Here is a 22,188-nt window from a genome sequence, read left to right as displayed (position 1 = left end):
GTATTTTTGCATGCATACTAGCCTTTCTGTTCCCTCCTTCCTACAGAACAGTGATGAAGACTGGCTCGGAGCTGGTAAAAGTCGGGTTAAAGACTTTCTTTGAGAATGCAGCAGAAGATTTGGAGAAGCTGCTGGAGATGCTGAAACTGGGAAAGTTCATGCAATCCCGTGCCCAGATGAAGAGCGTCAGTCAAAGCATAAACTATGTGACAGTGGCACTGCTGCCTATCCTCACTGCCCTCTTTGAGCATATCAAAACATACGAGTTTGGAGTGGACTTGCTTTGTGAGTTTCCATGCTCAGTGTTTGCTGTTCTCTACTGTCATACTGTAGTTATTCATCATAGTTAGCTAAGAGAAAAGTGAAAAGAATAAACAAAATACAGTTAAATACACCAAAAGCGAGATGGGAAACAGTTGATTTAGAAAAAGAAAGCCTTCTTTATATTCTCAGTTTGCACAGAATTCCTATTATATGGATTTTCCAATAGGAATATTCTAATATACTTTCCTATTTTTCATACTGGTTTTCCCTCAAAGTTTCTCGTTTCTTTTTGCTGATGTTTAATGGATGCATGTTATTTGTTTCAGTGGATGACGTCCAGCTGTCTTGCTACAGAATTCTGACATGTTTGTACTCTCTGGGAACAGGAAAGAACTTGTTTGTGGAGAGGTAGGAGGCAAAACTTTTCTAATACAGAAAATCGGTATTATACACAGGTAAGTATGATATGGCTGACAAGATTTTTCTTTAACATACTGTGTGCACTGTAAGATGGACCCACACACGCAATGGCTGTGTTCACAGTTCTCAGTTTTTATTGTCATGTACACACACAATGCTACAGTCTCTACTTAGCGCTGGTCTCAGCTCACACACACCATGCTCGTCTTTTGCTTCACTATGAAAAGAAAAGACACTGTCATCATTCCAGTCGCTACCACCTGTGGCTTCACCTGCCTCCTGGCACCACCCCTTCCCTGCAGCTGAGCCGAGGACCACACCTTCACCACATGCACTTATTAAATACTTCATTGTTTAATGATGTACTTTGATTTATATGCACATTTTATGGGAAAGGGCATCTGTTACAAAATTAAGGCAAAAATCAAGCCTACTGTTTAAGTTCAAGCTTCCATTAAGCCAGTCTGATCCTCAATCTTGGAAGATCACCTGATCTTAAAGTCAGTTCACATAAGCTGACACCTTTCTTTGGATCTAGTTGATAATTTCATAGCTCCTTTAGTCTGCCACAGCTGCTGGGCATCTGCAAGCCACTTTGCAACCCACCTCCACCCAAGGATCTCCTTTTCACTGTGGTTTCACTGGTCTTGACTGAAATTATACATTTTTGTATTTAATATAGATCTACTTAAAATAGTAAATAACTAAATAAATAGAAATTTTAAAAACGGTTCCCCAAAACTAACATCTTAAAAAGCTGCTCTGAATGAGAAACTTTCAGCCAAGTCAAACTGTAAAAATAACAGCGGTGAAGTTTTAAAGTTTCTGATTGCCAACAGGGGAAAAGAAAAAAAGAAGTGTTAAAAAAAACAAACAAACACAAGCCAAAAAATATGTCTTTGCCTATTTCTGGCACCTGTAAAATCTTCCACCTACAAGAGTAACTTGCTCTTGTACATTTTGACATTTGACTAGTGTCTTTATCTGTGTGCTTATTTTGCATAAGTAATATCACATTATGCAAATTTACATGTTGATTTGTATCATAAATAGGCATCTGCCAGCACTGGGGGAGAGCCTGGCGATTCTGGTTGGAGCCATGCCCGTAGCTTTCCTGGAGCCTCATCTAAACGCTCACAACCCACTCTCAGTCTTCAACACCAAGACCCCTCGAGAGCGAGCCAGTAAGAATCTCCCTGATCCTCATTTTTATTTTAATTTGATTGTTACTATATAATGTCTTTTGATAAACATATACTATTATTAGGCGGTTTTAAGAATGCCAGCTTTTAGAATCTCTGTGATTAATCACAGCGATTGTTTTCCTGTTCTAGTCCTGAGTATGCCTGACACAGTGGAGGAGATGTGCCCAGAGATGCCTCGTCTTGACAAACTTCTCAAAGACGTCAATGATGTGTCAGAGTCTGGTGCTCGCTATAGTGACATGCCACAGGTCAGAAGAGTTTATGGGATATTAATATTATTAAACAAACATCTGGATTTTTATATTGCAACTGCTGACTACTTTACATGCTATTAGTTTGTATTACTGGAAGTGCTCAATCCAAGGTGAAGCATAAAAGGTCAGGCCACTGGAAGTCAGGCCATCTCAGCCTCAGCTCCATTAATTTTGATTGTTATTATAGTTATCATAAGTGAAATAAACCTTTTAATCAACTGGTATTTTATTTAATATTATTGAATAAATGTAAAATACGAAATATAAAAAAATAGCAAAATATATAAAATCAACTCTGGAAGCTGTGCATTGATAATCTCACTTATGTCACAGTACACACACTCTGATTCAGACATTCAGCCTTCTGCCCATTTGCTGCAGGTTATAGAGGTAATCCTTCCCATGCTGTGTAACTATCTGTCCTACTGGTGGGAGAAAGGTCCAGAGAACTCGCCCCCAGATGCTCAGTGCTGCACCATGGTGACCTCTGAACACCTCAGCATCATTCTGGGAAATATCCTCAAGATCCTCAACAGCAACCTGGGCATAGATGATGCTCCTTGGATGAAGAGGATTGCCGGTAAGCCCCCAGTATTATTGTTAGAGAAGTCAGTAAATGTATTCCAGTCGTGGGATTCTAATAAATTATTTGGAGATGCTGTCTAACATATTTTTTCCAGGGACTAAGGGATGACTTTTCACCTGTGTTCTTTAAAACTGTGACTCAGACCTTTTGCAAAAGCTGGCTTATTCTTGAAAATGTCAGTGTCTCAGCCGAGAAAATAATTTCCGGATGTTTATTCACAGTCTATTCTCAGCCAATCATCTGCAAAGCTGGAGCAGATCTGCTCAGAACCCATTTCCTGCCCACACTGGATAAATTAAAGAAGAAGACGGTGAAGGTGAGCGCTTAAAATATACTGTACATGCTGTTGTAGTTGCACATTATATCCACTGTCAAGTGACGTCTGTGGTTCAAGTACTTTTTTTTGACTCAATTAATAGCTGCTGAAGTTGTGGTGTAAACTTTCAGTATATTTACATCCTTTTTTGGAAAATAAAAATACTTCTTTGCTCAGAGAGAGGATGGAGAGATGGGATTATTATTGAAGATGTTCATACTAATAAACTGATTGTTGTTTATGCACTGCATATGCAGGTGGTGGCTGAAGAGGAGCTGCTGAAAGCTGACAGCAAAGGTGACAACCAGGAGGCAGAACTGCTCATCTTGGACGAGTTTGCTGTGCTCTGCAGGGACCTCTATGCTTTCTACCCCATGCTCATTCGTTATGTGGACAACAACAGGTGCAAAATATATACACGCTACTTCTTGACCATCTCTAAAATGCTATTTAGTGGATTTTAATGATTTTGCAATTTTTATGTCAACATTCAATACACTGAGGGGTTTTTTTTTGTTTGTTTGTTTTGCTTTGGGTTTTTTTGGTCCAGTCCTGCACAGATGTAATCTGACAAATATTAAGTCCTCCCAGCTTAACATGCGTTATGTCTTTGTCCACTCCAGGTCCAGGTGGCTGAAGGAGCCGGACGGAGACTCCACTGAGCTCTTTAGGATGGTGGCTGAGATCTTCATCCTCTGGTGCAAGTCACATGTAAGCCTCGCTGTCCAGTCTTTCATGATAATAGTTACAATACCAAGATTAACTCATTTATTCCAGTCACGTTATTTCTTTGTTCTCTGAATCCAGAACTTTAAGCGTGAGGAGCAAAACTTTGTGGTTCAGAATGAAATCAACAATTTGGGCTTCCTAACTGGTGAAGGCAAGACTAAGATGTCCAAGGTAAAGATGGGGATGTGGGTCTTTGACTTGCTCCTGTGTCAGAATGATTTGAAACTTGAAACAGCTTTAAAATATCTTTAGTTTTAATTTTGTATCACTCAGCTTCAGCTGACACAAAGAAATCCAAAAAAGAGATGTGAAATGTAAGATGTAAAAAAGATTAGACACTAACTGACGCTCACAACAATATAACTGAATCTGATAAAGTAAGAAATGTCATTAAAAAAAGAAAATATGAAATATAACTTAACATGCTATTATTGGACGTGATCCTACTATAGATTTAACTGATAATAAGAAAAATGTCATAAGGTCAGACTAACTAGATTTAATGAATAACAAGTATTCACAAATATTATCACCTTGCTGAGAATGAACCATGTTAGAAGTCCTGATCAGATTTTATGGGTAATCAGATGATAATAATCATTCTTTGAGCTTCTTTTAATATGAATTTATAACATGAATATTTTCTTTCCTTTTAAGGAGGGACTTTATTATACTGTGATGTTAAAATGAAAGTTTTCACAGGACTATGCATCCTGTTAAAATCTCGATTCAACAACTTTCTTTTTCACAAGACTGTAGATGACCTTTGTCCTTATTCATGAAGCAGATAAAGGAAAGTACATTTTAATCATCTCTGGGTTTAAGCTGAATTCACGTAGCTCTTCTTTCCTTTATAATATCAGCACTTTGGAAAAGCATAATCTGAATATCCTTTGTTGATGTTCCAATATCACAGGTTCTGCTAATCTAAAGAAAACGTACTTGAACAAGCACTTTTATTATGTTTTTAATCGCCCCTTTAACACGTGCTGAACAAGACAAATATGCAAATGTGAGCTGTTTTATAAATCAACTTAATGAGTTCACACTCCTAAATTCACACCTACGCTAGGTTTACATTTGACATTTTTGTGGTAATAAAGTCTCTTAAAAATCTAGATGATGACAGCATGTCGTTCAGCAGCCTCTCAACCAGCTGACACAGAGAAAGTTTGATATTTATTTGTTTTGGCTGAGCATTTGATTTATTGGTACTCTCAGAGTGTCTTGGTTCAATTCTCACAGAGGAAAGCTTTTTTTTAAAGCTTCTCACCTTTTGAAGGACTCTGCTTGCTAAATGATTTATGATGAAAGACTCCACTTTGGTCCCTTCGGTTGCGATTCATCTTTTTGAATGGTTTGTAGGTGAAACACCTTTTGCCCCCTTAAGTATATTATAAAATTGACTTAAATTTGATTTATATATTTATTTATATATATATATGTGTGTATGTATATGTATGTGTATATATATATGTGTATGTATATGTATGTATATATATGTGTATATGTGTATATATGTATATACATACTATATATATACTTTAAGAATTGAAGATTCTCATATTAATTAATATCTAAACTCTCAATTTTCAAGAACTTTAATAATGACAATAAAGAATAAGAGGAAAGGTATGTTTAAGGTCAAGGTAAATAATCATTATTTTTATAGTCTCTGATTACCTTCAGCTCTCACATTAGTCGTCTTATGTTATGTCTCTTATATTTTCTTAACCTCTGTAGTCAGGTGGGGACCAGGAGAGGAAACACAAGCTCCGGCGTGGTGAATACTACTCCATTCAAACGTCTCTAATTGTAGCCGCCCTGAAGAAGATGCTACCCATCGGCCTTAACATGTGCACCCCAGGAGACCAGGAGCTCGTCTCTTTGGCCAAGATACGCTACAGCCTGGTGAGCTGACAAAATAGGACCTGGAACAAAGAATTTTAGATCACAGCATCTGTAGGGACGGCGTGCAGAGGTCCACATATACATATCTGTTATGTTAGATCATAGATGACTTTAATGAAGTTGCAAGTCCAAAAAAATATGGAATACTTGCTTACTTAAGTGCAACTTGCTCTCATCACTGGTAGGTCTACAGGTAGAGTGTAGTCTGTGCATCCATCTTTAAGATGATGATAGATGGTTAGTCAGTTTGGTCTTTTTTTTCCCATCAGCACTGCAGTCATCATACTTTGACACTTTCTTTCATAGGTGCACTTCTCTCAGGCTGTTGTGCTTTCTTTTGCATTGCACAAACAATCTGATGTTTTAATTGAATTAAGAAATCTTTTAATAACACCACATTGCATGTCCCTACATAGAAAGACACAGATGATGAGGTGAAGGAGCATTTGCGTCAGAATCTCCATCTCCAGGACAAGGTAAGATTGGTTCCAGTAGTTTAGAGTAGATTAGGTAATAAAACTGTTGATTTCATGTGCTTTTTTCATTAGTCTTTTTTTAAATGATTGATTTCGGTGTTATATAGTCTGATGATCCAGCGGTCCAGTGGCAGATGAACCTGTACAAAGATGTTGTGGTGAAGAGCGAGGAACCAGCAAACCCAGAGCATACAGTGGACAGAGTCCAGAGCATCTCTGCTGCAGTCTTCCATCTGGAGCAGGTAAAAACATATTGACAGTCCACTACCGGACATTGACATGTTCTAGAACATTTAGTCAATTCAGTTTCTCAAATACCATTTTATTTCTTTATGCAGCTAGCTTACTCGCTGCTTTTGTCATTAACCATATTCTTTTACAATAAATTGAATTGTGGTTGTAGAATAATCCCAGTCTTAAAGGGTAGTTAAAAAGCTATGTGTAGCGTCCTTGTATAGTCACAAATGTCTACTATCTTCTTTTAGGTGGAGCAACCACTTAGGAATAAAAAGTGTGTGTGGCACAAGCTGCTATCGAAACAGCGTAAACGTGCTGTAGTGGCTTGTTTCCGCATGGCTCCACTCTACAATTTACCCAGGTGAGTTAAAAACAAACAAACAAACACCTGCAACATTTCAGACAACGCAAAAAAATGTCAATATCTAAATATTGGCATTCTCTTTTTAAATAAGCCAGTTAAGACATTGTCTTGTCTCAATCTAACCGTACATAACAAGCAATCACCAAATAGCTGTGGGAGGGTGGGCTCATTTTTCTTTTCTTGACTGTGTGCCCATGTAAAACCCCTCATCACCTCCCTAATGACATTCTCTCCTCTGTGTTGTTTTCTTGCATAACACTACCTCATCCTCCCTCAGATACAAAATTAATAATTACTTCCTGAATGGCTATCGGGAGGTTTGGCTGGAAAGGGCATTCAAAGCCTCCAGCTTTGACCGCCTGTTCTCCCTGCTGACGGTAAAGTGAAACTACGGGGTGAATGCTTCATCTGTTCAACCTCCCCCCTTCATCCACCAGGCTGTGGACCGATCTCTGCCTAGCAATCAACTGTCTCTGCACTGTTGATTCTGATTGGTCAGCTAGATTGAGCCTGAGAATTGAGTGAAACAAACTATATTGGAAAGTGGAAATGCACTGCAAGCCGCAGGCCTCTGTTTCATTTCAGGTGAACCCTAAAGGAAGCAATGAAGAAAGGAGAGAAGAAGAAAGGCAGAAAGAAATATATCAGTCTTGATTTTGTTAAGTTGATCAGCTGGTTTCCAACATTATGATTAGTTTCATTAAGATGAGAAAACAAAAAGCCTCCTAAAGTGTGCATGCTCCTTTGATGAGGTAACTGCAGGTATTTTAGAGACCAAACATGACCAGTCAGAAGAGCCAGTGGATCCCACATTGACCAATCACCACCCTGCCTGAAATGCACTTCCTGTAATCCCTTCCTCCTCCCAACATCTCTCCTTCCTGTCTCCACCAAAAACTCACCAGAACCTACCCTAATGCCACTCTTACCTTCCCCTACCCCCCTTCATTCCTCCCCACCTCCCCCTCCCCAGGCATCGTGCTATCAACTTCTTCATCCCGGCCTATGAGAGACTTTGGATAGAGGCAGAGGAGTACTCCTTTGAGGAGAAGCTAGTTCAGGATCTGGCAGTAAGTACTGGGCTAGCCTTGCCCTCGCCCCATGTGCCCTGCGTTGGCACCCCTCTGCCAGTCCTGTCTGCCGAATGCTTCTTTAGCTCTGCGCCTGTTGAGCCATGGGAGCACGCCCGGGTGGGGACCTCGCCCAAAGCACCCAGGGTCCCCCGCTCTAGGCGCGCAAAACCCTTCAAACAGAGGTCCGTCAGGGGTCAGAGGCTGCATGATCAACTCAGGAGACACAGGGCCAGCTCCGGCACTCACAGCTCTAGAAAAGCAGGCTATGCCTTTCTGACAGCAGTGGTAAGGAGGGCCTTTCACTACAATAGGAGACTGTCACTAGCTGTTTGGCTGTCCGATCTGGATCCAACCCATCAGTTGTCGTTTTGCTGTACTCTGTAAGTCTGTAGTGTGAGTGTGAAGGTGAAATTCCAGTACTTTCTGTGGCCGTGACATCAGTGGCATGCTCGCGTAGTCATGTGAAGATCACATTTCATATTAGATCTTGCAGATGTGCAGCAAATTCATTTTTAAAAAAAAAAAGATTTCTCACTGATTAAAGCTTTAAATACATGATGATTAGATTATAATCTGTTCCTTTCGGACGATTATTAATTTATTGTCAGTTTTATTTGACCAAACTGTCAGATTAGTTTGGACTCTCGAAGACTGTGTCGTTTTGACAGTCCCTCTTTGTTAGGCTCCTTTGCCGTCTGGATCATTCCCCATGTTCAAATTCATATCACCCAACGGCTTACTGCTTGCATCTGTTTGCTGTAACATGCATGCATTTGAAAACGTGTTCCAACTCCGTTGTTCATGAGTCACTCTTAACGTCTTGTCCTATTCATGGATTACCAGGACCAAAAAAATCAAAATCAAAATCATCTGCATGCTGGTACTAGGTGAATGTTAACAACTCATTTCAGTGTTTTGGACAAATGCGTGAAAGTGTCAGTGAGTTTGCAAAGATGTCAGTGAATCAAAGGTCTCGTGCATTGAGTAGTAAGCAGCTGCGATTTGAGCAGAGCTAATAGTTCACTCCTGTGCAGAAAACACCAATGAAGATTGTGGAGGAGGAGGAAGAGGAGGTGGCTGAGATCCAGCCCGACCCTCTCCACCAACTCATTCTCCACTTCAGCCACAATGCTCTGACAGAAAGAAGGTGAGATGGTTATGAGTCTGCTTTTAAGCAATTAGCAAACTTTTTAAATCCTAAATTTACAGGGGCAGTTCACTTCCAGATCACATATTACATATTTTGCCCTGTGGCCCGTTTTAATTTTTGTGTATCCAAGTTTGTCTTTGGCCAATTTTTGAGGTATCTGCTGTGATAATTGTCTAACAATTAATCCATATCAATTTGTCCGTTTTGCGTACTTTAACCAGCAGAATATATGATATTAACACAACATGACTTTATTTTTTTCTCAGTTACTTGGAAGAAGATCCTTTGTATATTGCGTATGCAGACATGATGGCAAAGGTAGTGTTCTTTCAAGTTTAATTTATCAATTATCAGCAAATGAAATCTAAGCAGGTGGAAAATGAAATCAAACCCTGAAGTGAGCCTTTGTGTTCTCAGAGCTGTGCAGAGGATGAGGAAGAAGAAGAGGAAGAAGGGAAAGAAAAGACATTCGAGGTACCCTGGTGGGGGCTTGGTAGCAAAGGTGGTCAGTCTCCTTAAAATGTAGCTTTCCTCATTACTGTATGTGTGTGTTCGTCTCTCAGGAGAAGGAGATGGAAAAGCAGAAGATCCTTTATCAGCAGGCGAGGCTGCACGCTCGTGGCGCTGCTGAAATGGTGCTGCAGATGATCAGCGCCAGTAAAGGTAATGATCTGTTTCTCACTCAGCTACGCAGCTGATTTACTGTTGTGTCCGAAGCAGTGTTACAGCAGAAAATGGTTGCTCTTAATCCTCTGAGGTCTAAGTTGTCCTCCTTGTCTTCTCCATTTAAGTTTTTCATGCCTTATTTTTACCTGTTTGTGATCTGTAAATCACTTTGTAACTATATTTAGAAAAGTGCGTGCTTGTATTTGTTTGTAGAGATTATGAATTGCCTTAACTGGCTGCTTTTTGGTTTTTTTGGTTTTTTATCTTAAATTTCTGCTATCAGGTCGTCTGGGCCCCATGGTGACCTGCACCCTCAAACTGGGCATCTCCATCCTAAATGGAGGCAACGTGCAAGTTCAGCAGGTGAGGTCATTCTGCACTGTGTGTGCATACAGCCAGTTTATGACTTTAATTTCACATTTCATTTTTTTTTGACAAGACTGTAATGCTTTACTTCACCCATCGCAGAAAATGCTCGATTACTTGAAAGAAAAAAGAGATGCAGGCTTTTTCAAGAGTCTTTCAGGACTAATGCAGTCCTGCAGGTCGGTACTATGATATTATTCTTCCTGGAAACAAACACATGATTCATATGCTCATATTTGATTTTGAGGTTCTTCTCCTAGTGTCCTGGACTTGAATGCATTTGAGAGACAGAACAAAGCAGAAGGACTCGGCATGGTGACAGAGGAAGGTTCTAGTAAGTGAAGTGGACTTTCATTAGATGCATTGTGTGACATCTACTTTGTTTTCTCTTTCAAACGGTTTCTCTTGAGGTTCTCAGAGTAGACGCCTGCTGCTGAAACACCTGATATTATCCTTGATTACACCCAACAGAAGATTATACCCTTCCCCACCCCTCACTGAACTAATGCTGAACCATGCCAACTTTAACATCAGCATCTATTGAAAGCTCTTAATTAATGCTAATTCATAGTTTCTGTATGGCCTTCGAAATCAAAATTTCATTGCTATAAATGTAAATTTTGATTAATAGAAATAGTTTGCTGCTTGTCAGTGTGGTGTCTTTAATGTCTTTTTTTGCAGTAATCAAAGTAAAAGTAAATTACATTCGTATATATATTTTTGAACTTTATACAGTGGAAGATATGGGATTATGTTGGGGGGACTGTATGGGTTTCTTAATGAAGGTTAGGTTAAATAAAAATATTTAGTCTTAGAGGACATGGTCCAGCATTAAAACAAGACCTATCATCTCTCTCTAACGTCCAACAAAAGCACTCTTCACTTGATGCTTCTCACATCAAACAACGTCTGTTTGTTCATCATTCAGTTCTCTGCTAAACATTTCCACTGAGTTCTGTGTTTAACAGTTCACTGTTACTACTCGTGTCTGTTAACGTTACAACTTTTCACCATGACTGAATTCTTATTTGGTCCTCATCTTATTAGATGGTACATAGAAATAACCCTATGATTTTGATTTTTGATTTTTTTCCTTTCTCCCCGTCAGAAGACAAATTTCTTTTTAACTGCATGTCTTTGTTTTTCACTAGTAGCTGATATATTCATATCTCTTGGTATTGTAACTCAATGTCCTCTCTTTTTGCTTATGTCTTCGTGTATTGTTCGTCTCCTTCCTGTCATTTTAAAAACCCATCGATGGCAGTCCACACTGAGCGGGGTAAATAGCAAATTTAGATCATGCTGATATGGCTATGCTTTCACCCTGAATGTCCCCTCCATATCTGTGGTCCATACTCCTTGCTTTATATGGTACCCAGCCCTGCCCTCCCCCAGATGCCTGTAGGGAGACACTGTGCATGCCAACTGTTAGAGTACACAGAAAGTGGATCTTCAGAATCCACTGACTGTCCTTTTCTGTGATATTTGTTCCCATTCCCTTCATGTTAACATTTACTAATGCAAATCCTATTACTGATGCTCAAATATGTCAGTCTAAGGCTATCAGTGCCACTTCCAAAGGGTTTGACTTGAAGGTCTGTGGATCATTCCACAGCCTTAAAAAGCTTTGTCTTGCTTTCTACTTGGGGCCTATTTCACAAAGCTGGTTATGATACATATGTTTAACTTTCACATGGTTCTATATGCTTAAAGAACTGTACTGTGCTCATTTCATATAGCTCTGTTAACTAGCTGATTTTTAAAGTGAATTAGGTAATCCCGTCTGTCCGCTCTTTGTCAGGCCCAGTCATGGCCTGCATGTGAAAGTTATCAGGCTTCCTCCAGCTTATGGAAATGTCCTAGTGTTTCACTGTTGTTTAAGGAAAGAGCATTTTTACAAAAAAAAAAAAAAAAAAAAAAAAGCACTTTGGATTCAGTTTTGAATCTGCAATCTAAAGGCCCTGGACTTCAAAATGTTTGGACCATGAAACCTGTCCTGCTTGCGTCATATTAATTGCTTTTGAAGGGAGATTCATATATTATTAGCATTATTGTTATTATTGTTATTATTCCTTCTCATGTTGAAATAAAAAGGTAATGCTTTATAATAAGGTTCTTGTATTAAGTGTTAGTTAATGTATAATAAGATGCTTGTAACTCCTGACAGAATGATTATTAACATTATGCAACCCAAATTAACCACCTTTTACAGTGTATGTGTTGTTATTTTTTTAAGCTAGCTTTTATTATTTTATGTCTAATTTATTAAGAACATAGTGGACAGAAAGACAGAGCTATGAAAAGCATTATTAATAAGTTAATAATAATATATTTACTAACCTTGTAAGCCATTGTTCTCACATTAAATGCAATAGTTGCAAAGAAAACATAGTTGGCTATTAAGTTCATAGTTTATAATACATTATTATATGTTATTGTTTAGTATGCTATGTATATAACATCGTATTAACATCTTAAGAAGGACTTATAAGAGCCTTACTGCTGTTAACTAACACTTATTACAAAGACTACAATATGAAGTGTTACCAGTAAGTATTGCAGAGTTTCAGCTGTGTTCACCAAAATATTTCCTCTCAAGGCTCCAAGGTGCTACAGAATGATGAGTTTACTAAAGATCTTTTCCGGTTTTTGCAACTTCTGTGCGAGGGCCACAATGGAGGTGAGGCCCTCTTTGAGTTTATTCCAAATGCACGTTTTCATCGGAAACACAAGAGTTTGTTTGCACAAGTTTAGTTTATTGCACCGGTTTTTACAAAAAAGCATCGAGGCGTTGAGAATATTTGTTCATCTTTCAGATTTCCAGAATTTTCTGAGAACCCAAACTGGAAACACAACCACAGTCAACATCATTATCAGCACTGTGGACTATCTGCTCCGTCTTCAGGTGATTAAAGCACAAAACTGAGGGCTGGATTCATCTTTAGTATGATCGTCACCATCTTTATTGTGTTTGTTTAACCTGTTTCTCACTGTGGTTCTCCTTCAGGAATCTATCAGTGACTTCTACTGGTACTACTCTGGCAAAGAAGTAATTGATGAAACCGGAAAGCGAAACTTTTCCAAAGCGTTATCTGTAGCAAAGCAGATATTTAACTCGCTGACTGAGTACATCCAGGTAAGATGCTGATCTCTCGGTCAGCACTGTTGAGTTTGTCAAATCGGGATTAAAATATTTCATGATGTTTTTTCTTCACTGTATTTTTTTCCCTGCAGGGTCCATGTATTGGGAACCAGCAGAGTTTAGCACACAGCAGACTGTGGGATGCAGTGGTGGGCTTCTTGCATGTTTTCGCCAACATGCAGATGAAGCTGTCTCAGGTATGATGCAACTTGTACAATTGTAACAGGCTAATAGACTTTTTCATTTCTGTGAGGAGGTGCATCGCTAAGTAAAGCATTGCAGCCACAGCATATAGTTTGTTTTGTAGCAGAAAACATGTCACTTCTTATTATGATACTTACATATGCCATGACACCAAACATTGAGTGCAAATGGCTAATTGCTTAAGACAAACCACTGAATGATAGTTGACCATGTACTTGTAGGATGCCAGTCAAATTGAGCTGCTGAAAGAACTGATGGACTTACAGAAAGACATGGTGGTCATGCTACTGTCTTTGCTTGAGGGTAAGAGGATGAAGTTTTAATGTAATTTTGGAGAAAATACCAAAAGCAGAAAAAAATTATTGGGCTTTAAAGACTAAATACGCATGTACAAAAAAAGTTGTCTTTTAAGTACATATGTCATTGTCTTTGTGTATGATTATAAAATGTGTGCCTTACTTCCCAGGTAATGTGGTTAATGGAACAATTGGAAAGCAGATGGTTGACACCCTGGTGGAGTCTTCCAGCAATGTGGAGATGATTCTCAAGTTCTTCGACATGTTCCTTAAATTGAAGGATCTCACGACCTCTGACAACTTCAAGGAATATGACCCTGAGTGTAAAGGCATCATTTCTAAGAAGGAGTTCCAGAAGTCCATGGAGAGCCAGAAGCAGTACAGCCAGTCTGAGATCGAATTCTTGCTCTCGTGTGTAGAGGCGGACGAGAATGACATGTTCAACTACAAGGAGTTTGTGGAGCGGTTCCACGAGCCAGCCAAAGACATCGGTTTCAACGTGGCAGTCCTTTTGACCAACCTGTCTGAACACATGCCGCATGACTCCCGACTTGCCACTTTCTTAGATCTGGCTGAAAGTGTGCTTAGTTACTTTGAGCCTTACCTGGGTCGTATTGAAATCATGGGCAGCGCAAAGCGAATCGAGAGGGTTTACTTTGAGATCAGTGAGTCGAGCCGCGAGCAGTGGGAAAAGCCGCAGGTGAAAGAATCCAAGCGTCAGTTCATCTTTGACGTGGTGAACGAGGGCGGAGAGAGCGAGAAGATGGAGATGTTTGTGAATTTCTGCGAGGACACCATTTTTGAGATGCAGCTGGCCTCACAGATCTCTGAGCCAGAAGTGGTTGAACAGCCCGAAGAGGACGAAGAGGAAGATGGACACAGCATCCTGGAGGAGCTGACTGCAGAGGAAGAGCACGCCCTGGAGTCTGCCTCTGCCTTCACCACCGCATGTCGCTCAGTCAAGAGCAAGATTGCACACGTCCGCCAGATGTTTTCCATTAAAAACATGCGCAAGAAGTTGAAGAAACTCAAGAAGCTGAGCATCAAGGAGATAATCACAGGCTTCTTTGCCTTCTTCTGGATGCTGTTCACTGGTTTTTTTAAGGGTATCTACAGCCTCATCTTTGGTTTCTTCCACGTCATTTGGTCCTCCATGTTTGGTGGAGGTTTAGTCGAGGGAGCCAAGAACATTAAGGTGACGGACATCCTCGGAAACATGCCTGACCCGACTCAGTTTGGCATCCACGGAGATGTGATAGAGGGAGAGAAAGTGGAGGCTATAGAATCATTAGGAAACCTGGACATAGCCATGGCACCAACAGGGGACATTGTAGAGGTTGACATGATGTTAGAGATGCTGAACGCGCCTAAAAAAGAAGGAGGAAAACATGTGGAGCCAGGCCTGGGGGATGTTTGCGAGCTGAGTGCTGAGCCCTCCACTGATCATAAGAAGGTCCATAGTCACAAACACAATTTAGATATTTGCCTTTAATTTCCCCTTCCATCCATCCTCTCATCTTATATAAATGTTTTTTGCAGAAAGCTGCTGCCAAGAAGGTTGAAACCCCTGAGAACGAACCAGAAAAAGCAGAGTGAGTAACATTAAGTGAAATTAAAAGTAGTTGCAATCAAAATAAAATGAACTTAAAAAGCAAATAAAAAATGATAAATACAGCACAGAGAACCAAGAGAAGGAGGATAAACCAAAGGAGGAGGAGGCTAAGGAGCCAGTGACAGAGGAGAAGCCCAAGACAAGGTCAAGTCAGCCTAAAGAGCCAGCACCTGCGTTCATGTCCAGTATTTTTGCAGTTCTGGATGTCTATCTGAACAAGACGCTGGTAAGTCATCATATTTGGTTTCATTCCTTATGCAGTTATCTCTAAAATGTGGGCACACTTTGAAAGCTATCAATAGTTAGTCTTACTGTGAAACTTCTTTCCTCACAGAACTACCTGGCTCGTAACTTCTATAACCTCCGCTTCCTGGCGCTGTTTGTGTGTTTTGCCATCAACTTCATTCTGCTCTTCTACAAGGTAACTCAAGCGTTAAAGTTTCAGTCCAAGTGGATTTTCACAGAATTTCCATAAAACTGAAAAGTGACAAAAGGTGACATGACATGAATATCACAAGTGAATTTGCGCTGCCACTTAAATAAGAAACACAAAACAAGGAAGTCTAAAACAAGTCATTAAACCTTTGACCAAAACTTTCATAAAAAAAGTCTGTTTAGACAGCCTTTAAAACAGCAACGTGTTGAGTGCTGTGTTGTAGCAGAGAGACATCAATCAACTCCTGAAAAGCTTCATATCAGTGGAGGCGTTCCCAACGATCATAGAAGGCAAAATGCAAAGATAAAGCTGGAAACATCTGGTAAAAATGTCCCAATATATTCATTATGTGAGTGTACAAGTTATTTTTTGCGCTTCAGGTCACTGGTGAAAGTGAGGAAGAAACTGATGATGAAAACCGCTGGGGTGCTGACGAAGAGGATGACGAGAACACGTTCTTTGACATGGATGAGTTTGTGCTTCAGGAGAGCACCGGCTACATGTTACCGACGCTGCGCTTCTTGGCAATATTCCACACAGTCATCTCGCTCGTCTGCCTGGTCGGGTACTACTGCCTGAAGGTGGGGAATGCCTTTGTTTGGCTGAAAATGGTCACTTTCTAAAAGATGCAGTCTTACTGTCCCAATGTTTTGATTTCAGGTTCCTTTGGTGATTTTTAAGCGGGAGAAGGAAATTGCCAGAAAGCTTGAATTTGATGGGCTGTACATCACTGAGCAGCCATCTGACGATGATATCAAAGGCCAGTGGGATCGACTTGTCATCAACACCCCGTGAGTTAAAAATGTGGTTTGGATTTCGTTTGAAATTATCTGGATAAATCTGGTTTAAAAATTGTATATAAATATACGTTCATCTGGACGTAGCATTTTCCAGATGAACAGAATCAACTTTTGGAGGTCAGACTGTTACCTTTATAGCACACAAAGTGCTTTCTACTGTCTTCTTCACCCAGTCACATAAATATTCATACCAGGCTTTTATCTATCCCAAGCACTTCATCTAAATTTTCCCACTCCGATAAATGCATTGGGTGCGACTTGGTTTTCAGTATTTTGCCCGAGGATGCTTTAACACATGGACTGGATGAGCTGGAGATTGAGCCCAGATTGATTGATAAATAAACCAATTCCACATGGATTTCTGATTCTCATTTATGTCTCCGTTTGTTAATTGTCTGATCATTAAATATCTGATATTAGGGTTAAATATTAGACAATATTACAACAGGTGAACTGAGTCTCTGTTGTTCACTTTCCATTACAGATCCTTCCCAAACAACTACTGGGACAAATTTATCAAGCGCAAGGTGAGTGTGGAGGAATGAGATGACCATTTTTCTGGATTAAGGTGGGATTAAGCCTATTCTTAAATTGAAAACCTTTTCATGCTGGTTTTGAATGATTTTTTTTTTTAATTTAATTTTAATCTTCTATGTCAGGGAAGCTGGTTGACAGGCTGTATTATATTCTAAGCTTGACCCTTTAGCGCGATTAGACTAATGTCGGTGTAGCTCACACTGAATATGGAAAAACCACATATTTGTTTTTCTAAATTACAAAATGGCTAAATATGAAGAATAAATACCCCCCGAGGGTACTTGTGTTTTAAGGGTGACTAGTGTCACTTTCTATAAACTGAAATACTAGACAAACTCTCAAACACTTTAGACTTTCTTACCCACAGCTTGGAGTAATAGAAAGCCACTTTAAGCAAAAATACAGTTCATGATTTGTTGGGAATTATTCGCCTGTTATTCTAAGATTGTTCCCCATCCCACCCACTGTCAGATGACTATGTATGTGTTGACTTTTAAATAAGATAAATAAAGATCGTTTTGAACTGTGAATCATGCAAAGCTGCCCTCGAAACAACTTACGAATAAAATATGGAGCTGGAGGTGTAGGAAGAGCCTCTAATGGTGGTTGGCGAACAGCTTATAGATACATTAACGCCACCCTCTGGTGGCAGTTGTGCATTACATTAGATACTACACAGTTAGTTGCATGCCATTCAGTTTGTTTGTTTTTTTTCTATTGCTAGTTAAAGTTAACTAATGAACATGTTCTCTCCTGTGCTCCTCTATATGTGCAGGTTATTAACAAATATGGTGATCTCTATGGAGCAGAACGCATTGCTGAGCTTTTAGGCCTAGATAAGAGCGCTTTGGACTTTGACCCCACAGTGGAAACTGTTGAGAAAGAAGCGTCCCTGGTCTCCTGGTGAGAACACACCTCCCGTTTTCTTATTCCTCCTTCAGAGATGTGCATGCAGTAAACACATTTATATATTACATTACGTGACTCCAATGTTGTAATAGAGTACAGTCAAGGAGGGTTTTTAAGACACTCCTTGACTAGAGATGAACAATTTTGAAGAGATGCACCTGGTCGTTGGCAAGAACTGCCACAGAAACTACAAAACTGTACCTTCTCTATTATCTATCTCTAGTAACATGACTTGACCAAGTACAAACTCAATTTTTGTTGATGAGTTTAAATATATATGTAAACACAAACACCTTTCACTTTGTCATCAACAGGCTGAGCTCCATTGATACAAAGTACCACATCTGGAAACTGGGCGTGGTCTTGACTGACAATGTAAGTTTAAGTCCACATCACATCTACCATCAGTGTGGTGTTCAAAAAGAGCCTCATAAAAAAACATTTACCTTTTCCTCCTCCAGTCTTTCCTGTATCTCATTTGGTACACCACCATGTCTATTTTTGGACACTTCAACAACTTCTTCTTTGCTGCTCATCTGCTGGACATCGCCATGGGATTCAAGACCCTTCGCACCATCCTGTCATCTGTTACTCACAATGGCAAGCAGGCAAGTAGTTTTACCAGCAGAGGGAGCCAGAGTTCAAAGAAAAGCAACAATCGCACAATACAAGCGTTCTACTTGCTTAAACTCAAACAAAGAAAGAAATGGTTCCTGGTGCATTTTTGGCTTATCTTTAAAAAGTTTCAAAACTGTATAAAATGTATTTGTTTCAGCAAACAATCTTTGTCTGAGTCTATGATACATAACAGAGACCAAACAGGGATGAAAGAACTAGCATCGTGACTCATACTGAATGCATAATCAGATCATGAAAATAATACAAACAAGGAATGGCTCAGAAATCTGCTCCATGGAATATTAGATAAACAGTCATGAGAAATAAATAAAAAGACATAAAACAGTTAAGGACACGGACAAGGATTTTGCTTGGATTTTTCAGGAATAGGCCATTCCTACTGACTCCAAAAGCTGTCAGGAGGTGCCTAAAAACTAACTGCTAAATGAGCAAAGAGATGGATGACAGTATAATGGTTTTTTTTGTTGTTGTTGTTGCTGTTTGTCTCTTTACTTGATGTTCAACGAAGCCTTCTGCAGAACATGATGGTCTGATTCTGTCGGCTCATCAGCTCAGGCATTTAGTTGCCAAGGCTTGTTAGGGCTTCATCTTTGTCTAATGTAGGAAGACAGGGCACGGCCCTATTAACACTCTGAAATATGCCAGACTGGAGTTAAAGTTTGCTTCTTTTCAACAGTTTCGACAGTTGGACTGAATGACAGTATATAAAACAGATGGTATACATATGCAAAGCATCAACGGGGAAAGATAAATGGTAAATGGCCTGTATTTGTATAGCGCTTTTACTAGTCCCGCCTAGGGACCCCAAAGCGCTTTACACACCCAGTCATCCACCCATTCACACACACATTCACACACTGGTGGAGGCAAGCTACGGTTGTAGCCACAGCTGCCCTGGGGCAGACTGACAGAAGCGAGGCTGCCATATCGCGCCATCAGCCCTTCTGGCCATCACCAGTAGGCGGTAGGTGAAGTGTCTTGCCCAAGGACACAACGACTGAGACTGTCCGAGCCGGGGCTCGAACCGGCAACCTTCCAATTACAAGGTGAACTCCCAACTCTTGAGCCATGATCGCCCCTGATGATGATGTGTGATGGCACAAACCTTGGGTCTTGCACTTCTGAAGGTCTTGAAAGTCTGAGTACTGATGAAAGCTAAGAAAGTACTTTAGTGCAGAACTTTATTTGAAAAAAAAAAAGAAAAGAAACCCACAGTAGCATTGACACTTTACTACAGTTCTGACAGAAACTGCAAAAATTACTCTCAAAATTTACAGTCAAACAAAAAAAGAAGGCCCCAATTGTGCCTTTGAGACGAGTCCGTCTCCTCTATTGTTGCCTCTAATCGTCACTGAGATTAATTAAAAGAATTTCAGATAAAATGTATCCAATTAAAATGACTCTCCTCTCCTTTCAGCTCGTGCTGACTGTGGGTTTGCTGGCTGTGGTCGTCTATCTCTACACCGTGGTGGCCTTCAACTTCTTCAGGAAGTTTTACAATAAGAGCGAGGATGAAGACGAGCCCGACATGAAGTGCGACGATATGATGACGGTATGTCTGACCACCTCCGGTGCCTATTCATGTGAAAGTGGCTGAAAGTTGAAAAATACCTTTCTTTTGTGGTAGTGAAAATGAAAGACTTCATTCCTCAGCAAGGACACATTTTGAGCTGAGAAAAAAAAAAAACATGGGGCTTTTAGTTTGAATGGTTGACTTGAACATGTTTGCTTCTTAGCCTTGTTCAGGGTCCAGAGGTAGAAGGTGTCTATTGGACAGCATTTTCTTATCTTTTATACATTTTTTCCTAGTTAATGTTTCTACAAATGAAGCCTCTAAATAGAGTCTTTATATTGGAAGTAAAGTAACAGCTTACAAATGATTTTTCATAATCTTTTGTAAAACGTAGACCTTGATGACTCCTTTTTTTTAACCTTACTCTAATAGATGGCTCAGAACCTCCAGCTGCAGCTCCAGTGACACTCAGTCTTCAGCCATGTTTTGTAGTTTGAAATATAGAATGAAAAAAGAGAAGTTTCCACTTTCATACTTCCCAGCCAACACTGAATGAGGTGTAGCTTCCTTTAATGCCTGTTTCCGCCCCTCTGTAGTGCTATATGTTCCACATGTACGTGGGTGTGAGAGCTGGAGGAGGTATTGGAGATGAATTAGAGGACCCAGCTGGAGACCCATACGAGCTCTACCGCATCCTGTTTGACATCACCTTCTTCTTCTTTGTCATTGTCATCCTGCTGGCCATCATCCAGGGTATGTGAAACTATTTCTCATTATCTGCGTTTAACTTAAAAACCGCACAGGTCTTTGTTTTCTTCTCATGCTCCTCTAACAGATCATTGCACCTTTCTACAGGTTTAATCATTGATGCCTTTGGTGAGCTGAGAGACCAACAGGAGCAGGTGAAAGAAGACATGGAGGTAAGACTGCTCTAACCAAGCTGTCTGTTGCCAGCTATATTGTTGCTTCAGTAAGTGACAGTATTCCCTTCCTGCTTTACGTGAGTTAAGGAGCATGAACACAGGAAGCGATTTATTTGCCTCCATCGCTCTTTAGCTGATGGTTGGTCGCAAACAAACCTTTGATACCTGTTTGTCCTCTAATGCTTTTACAACCCCATCATAACTTTAATCACCGGCATCCTGTGTTCTCATTGGTGGTTCAATTGTTTGTCTAAAAATAGAGAAAAGTTTAACGTGACTTTGAATCACCGGTGATTATTTCACCCATCGTTGCGTGAAGTTGACAAATATCATTGACTTTAAACAGTCTCTGGTCACTACGCTGCTGGTGATGTAATAATCCTGTAGTCAGTCAATCCAACTCGAATTGTTTTTGAGTGTTTTCTTCATTAGTTAGTTTATTCCCTTGTGCCACAGACTAACTTAATTGTCTAATTAATTGTCTATTCCTGTGAGCCACACTGTGCAGAGGAACAAAACTGGCACAAATAAATAAATCTGTTGATAAATTAACTGAGAATAAATATTACAAATAACTGCAGGCAATAATTAATTTAGACATTTTTCTCCTTTTTGTCTGTAATATGTTTTATTGCTCCAATTGTTTTATTCTCTCAGTTGTACGACACTTTGGTCAATACGTGTTGTTTTTAAATGTTGATAAGGTAACTTGATCAGAATGTATGGCAAACTTTTTTTCTTGTTTTGCATCTATTGTGCATTTGTTTCCATTTTAGCTTTCAATAATTCAAATTATTATTCATTTGTATGTTCTTTTTCCTTAACATATTTCACAAGAAAAAACTGATTAGCAGAAATCTAATTGGCAGGTTCAAATAGGATGATGACAGTCATCACTAATTTTCGATCCCCACTCATTTGTCTTCCAGACCAAATGTTTCATCTGTGGAATTGGGAATGATTACTTTGACCGGACGCCTCATGGCTTTGAAACTCACACCTTACAAGAACACAACCTAGCCAACTACCTGTAAGTACAGAAATATGACCAAACGTAATGTGACTAAAGTTTTCCCTCTTTAACACTTGCGCCTCCTGTCTGCAGGTTCTTCCTGATGTATCTGATTAACAAGGATGAGACTGAGCATACGGGTCAGGTA

The 22,188-nt window shown here is 39.8% G+C and overlaps 1 protein-coding gene across 4 annotated transcripts in view; it reads left to right on the top strand.

Annotated features, from left to right (window-relative positions):
- Positions 1-22,188, top strand: part of ryr3 (ryanodine receptor 3) — a 108,991-nt gene that overhangs the window by 83,261 nt on the left and 3,542 nt on the right. For 2 of the 4 annotated variants that reach the window (XM_006792682.3, XM_006792685.3), the window contains 42 exons: positions 47-285; positions 591-672; positions 1,738-1,868; positions 2,019-2,137; positions 2,525-2,723; positions 2,951-3,045; positions 3,303-3,448; positions 3,669-3,756; positions 3,853-3,945; positions 5,518-5,685; positions 6,102-6,161; positions 6,269-6,403; positions 6,647-6,759; positions 7,736-7,832; positions 8,870-8,982; positions 9,252-9,303; positions 9,403-9,459; positions 9,549-9,648; positions 9,935-10,014; positions 10,120-10,196; positions 10,278-10,351; positions 11,282-11,296; positions 12,617-12,697; positions 12,834-12,922; positions 13,025-13,153; positions 13,252-13,356; positions 13,585-13,666; positions 13,830-15,112; positions 15,199-15,251; positions 15,335-15,497; positions 15,606-15,692; positions 16,088-16,288; positions 16,368-16,498; positions 16,992-17,034; positions 17,820-17,947; positions 18,268-18,328; positions 18,415-18,561; positions 20,010-20,144; positions 20,702-20,858; positions 20,961-21,025; positions 21,958-22,058; positions 22,134-22,185. In XM_006792682.3, the coding sequence (XP_006792745.2) occupies positions 47-285; positions 591-672; positions 1,738-1,868; positions 2,019-2,137; positions 2,525-2,723; positions 2,951-3,045; positions 3,303-3,448; positions 3,669-3,756; positions 3,853-3,945; positions 5,518-5,685; positions 6,102-6,161; positions 6,269-6,403; positions 6,647-6,759; positions 7,736-7,832; positions 8,870-8,982; positions 9,252-9,303; positions 9,403-9,459; positions 9,549-9,648; positions 9,935-10,014; positions 10,120-10,196; positions 10,278-10,351; positions 11,282-11,296; positions 12,617-12,697; positions 12,834-12,922; positions 13,025-13,153; positions 13,252-13,356; positions 13,585-13,666; positions 13,830-15,112; positions 15,199-15,251; positions 15,335-15,497; positions 15,606-15,692; positions 16,088-16,288; positions 16,368-16,498; positions 16,992-17,034; positions 17,820-17,947; positions 18,268-18,328; positions 18,415-18,561; positions 20,010-20,144; positions 20,702-20,858; positions 20,961-21,025; positions 21,958-22,058; positions 22,134-22,185 (5,626 nt within the window). The remainder of the gene's footprint in view (positions 1-46; positions 286-590; positions 673-1,737; positions 1,869-2,018; positions 2,138-2,524; positions 2,724-2,950; positions 3,046-3,302; positions 3,449-3,668; positions 3,757-3,852; positions 3,946-5,517; positions 5,686-6,101; positions 6,162-6,268; positions 6,404-6,646; positions 6,760-7,735; positions 7,833-8,869; positions 8,983-9,251; positions 9,304-9,402; positions 9,460-9,548; positions 9,649-9,934; positions 10,015-10,119; positions 10,197-10,277; positions 10,352-11,281; positions 11,297-12,616; positions 12,698-12,833; positions 12,923-13,024; positions 13,154-13,251; positions 13,357-13,584; positions 13,667-13,829; positions 15,113-15,198; positions 15,252-15,334; positions 15,498-15,605; positions 15,693-16,087; positions 16,289-16,367; positions 16,499-16,991; positions 17,035-17,819; positions 17,948-18,267; positions 18,329-18,414; positions 18,562-20,009; positions 20,145-20,701; positions 20,859-20,960; positions 21,026-21,957; positions 22,059-22,133; positions 22,186-22,188) is intronic. The other 2 variants (XM_006792684.3, XM_006792686.3) reach the window with 1 other exon arrangement.

Source organism: Neolamprologus brichardi, chromosome 15 (genome assembly GCF_056152115.1).
Source record: "Neolamprologus brichardi isolate AB-2024 chromosome 15, ASM5615211v1, whole genome shotgun sequence".
Taxonomy (NCBI): Eukaryota; Metazoa; Chordata; class Actinopteri; order Cichliformes; family Cichlidae; genus Neolamprologus; species Neolamprologus brichardi.
The sequence above is the reverse complement of the archived record's forward strand: the minus strand, read 5'-3'. Positions and strand labels throughout refer to the sequence as shown.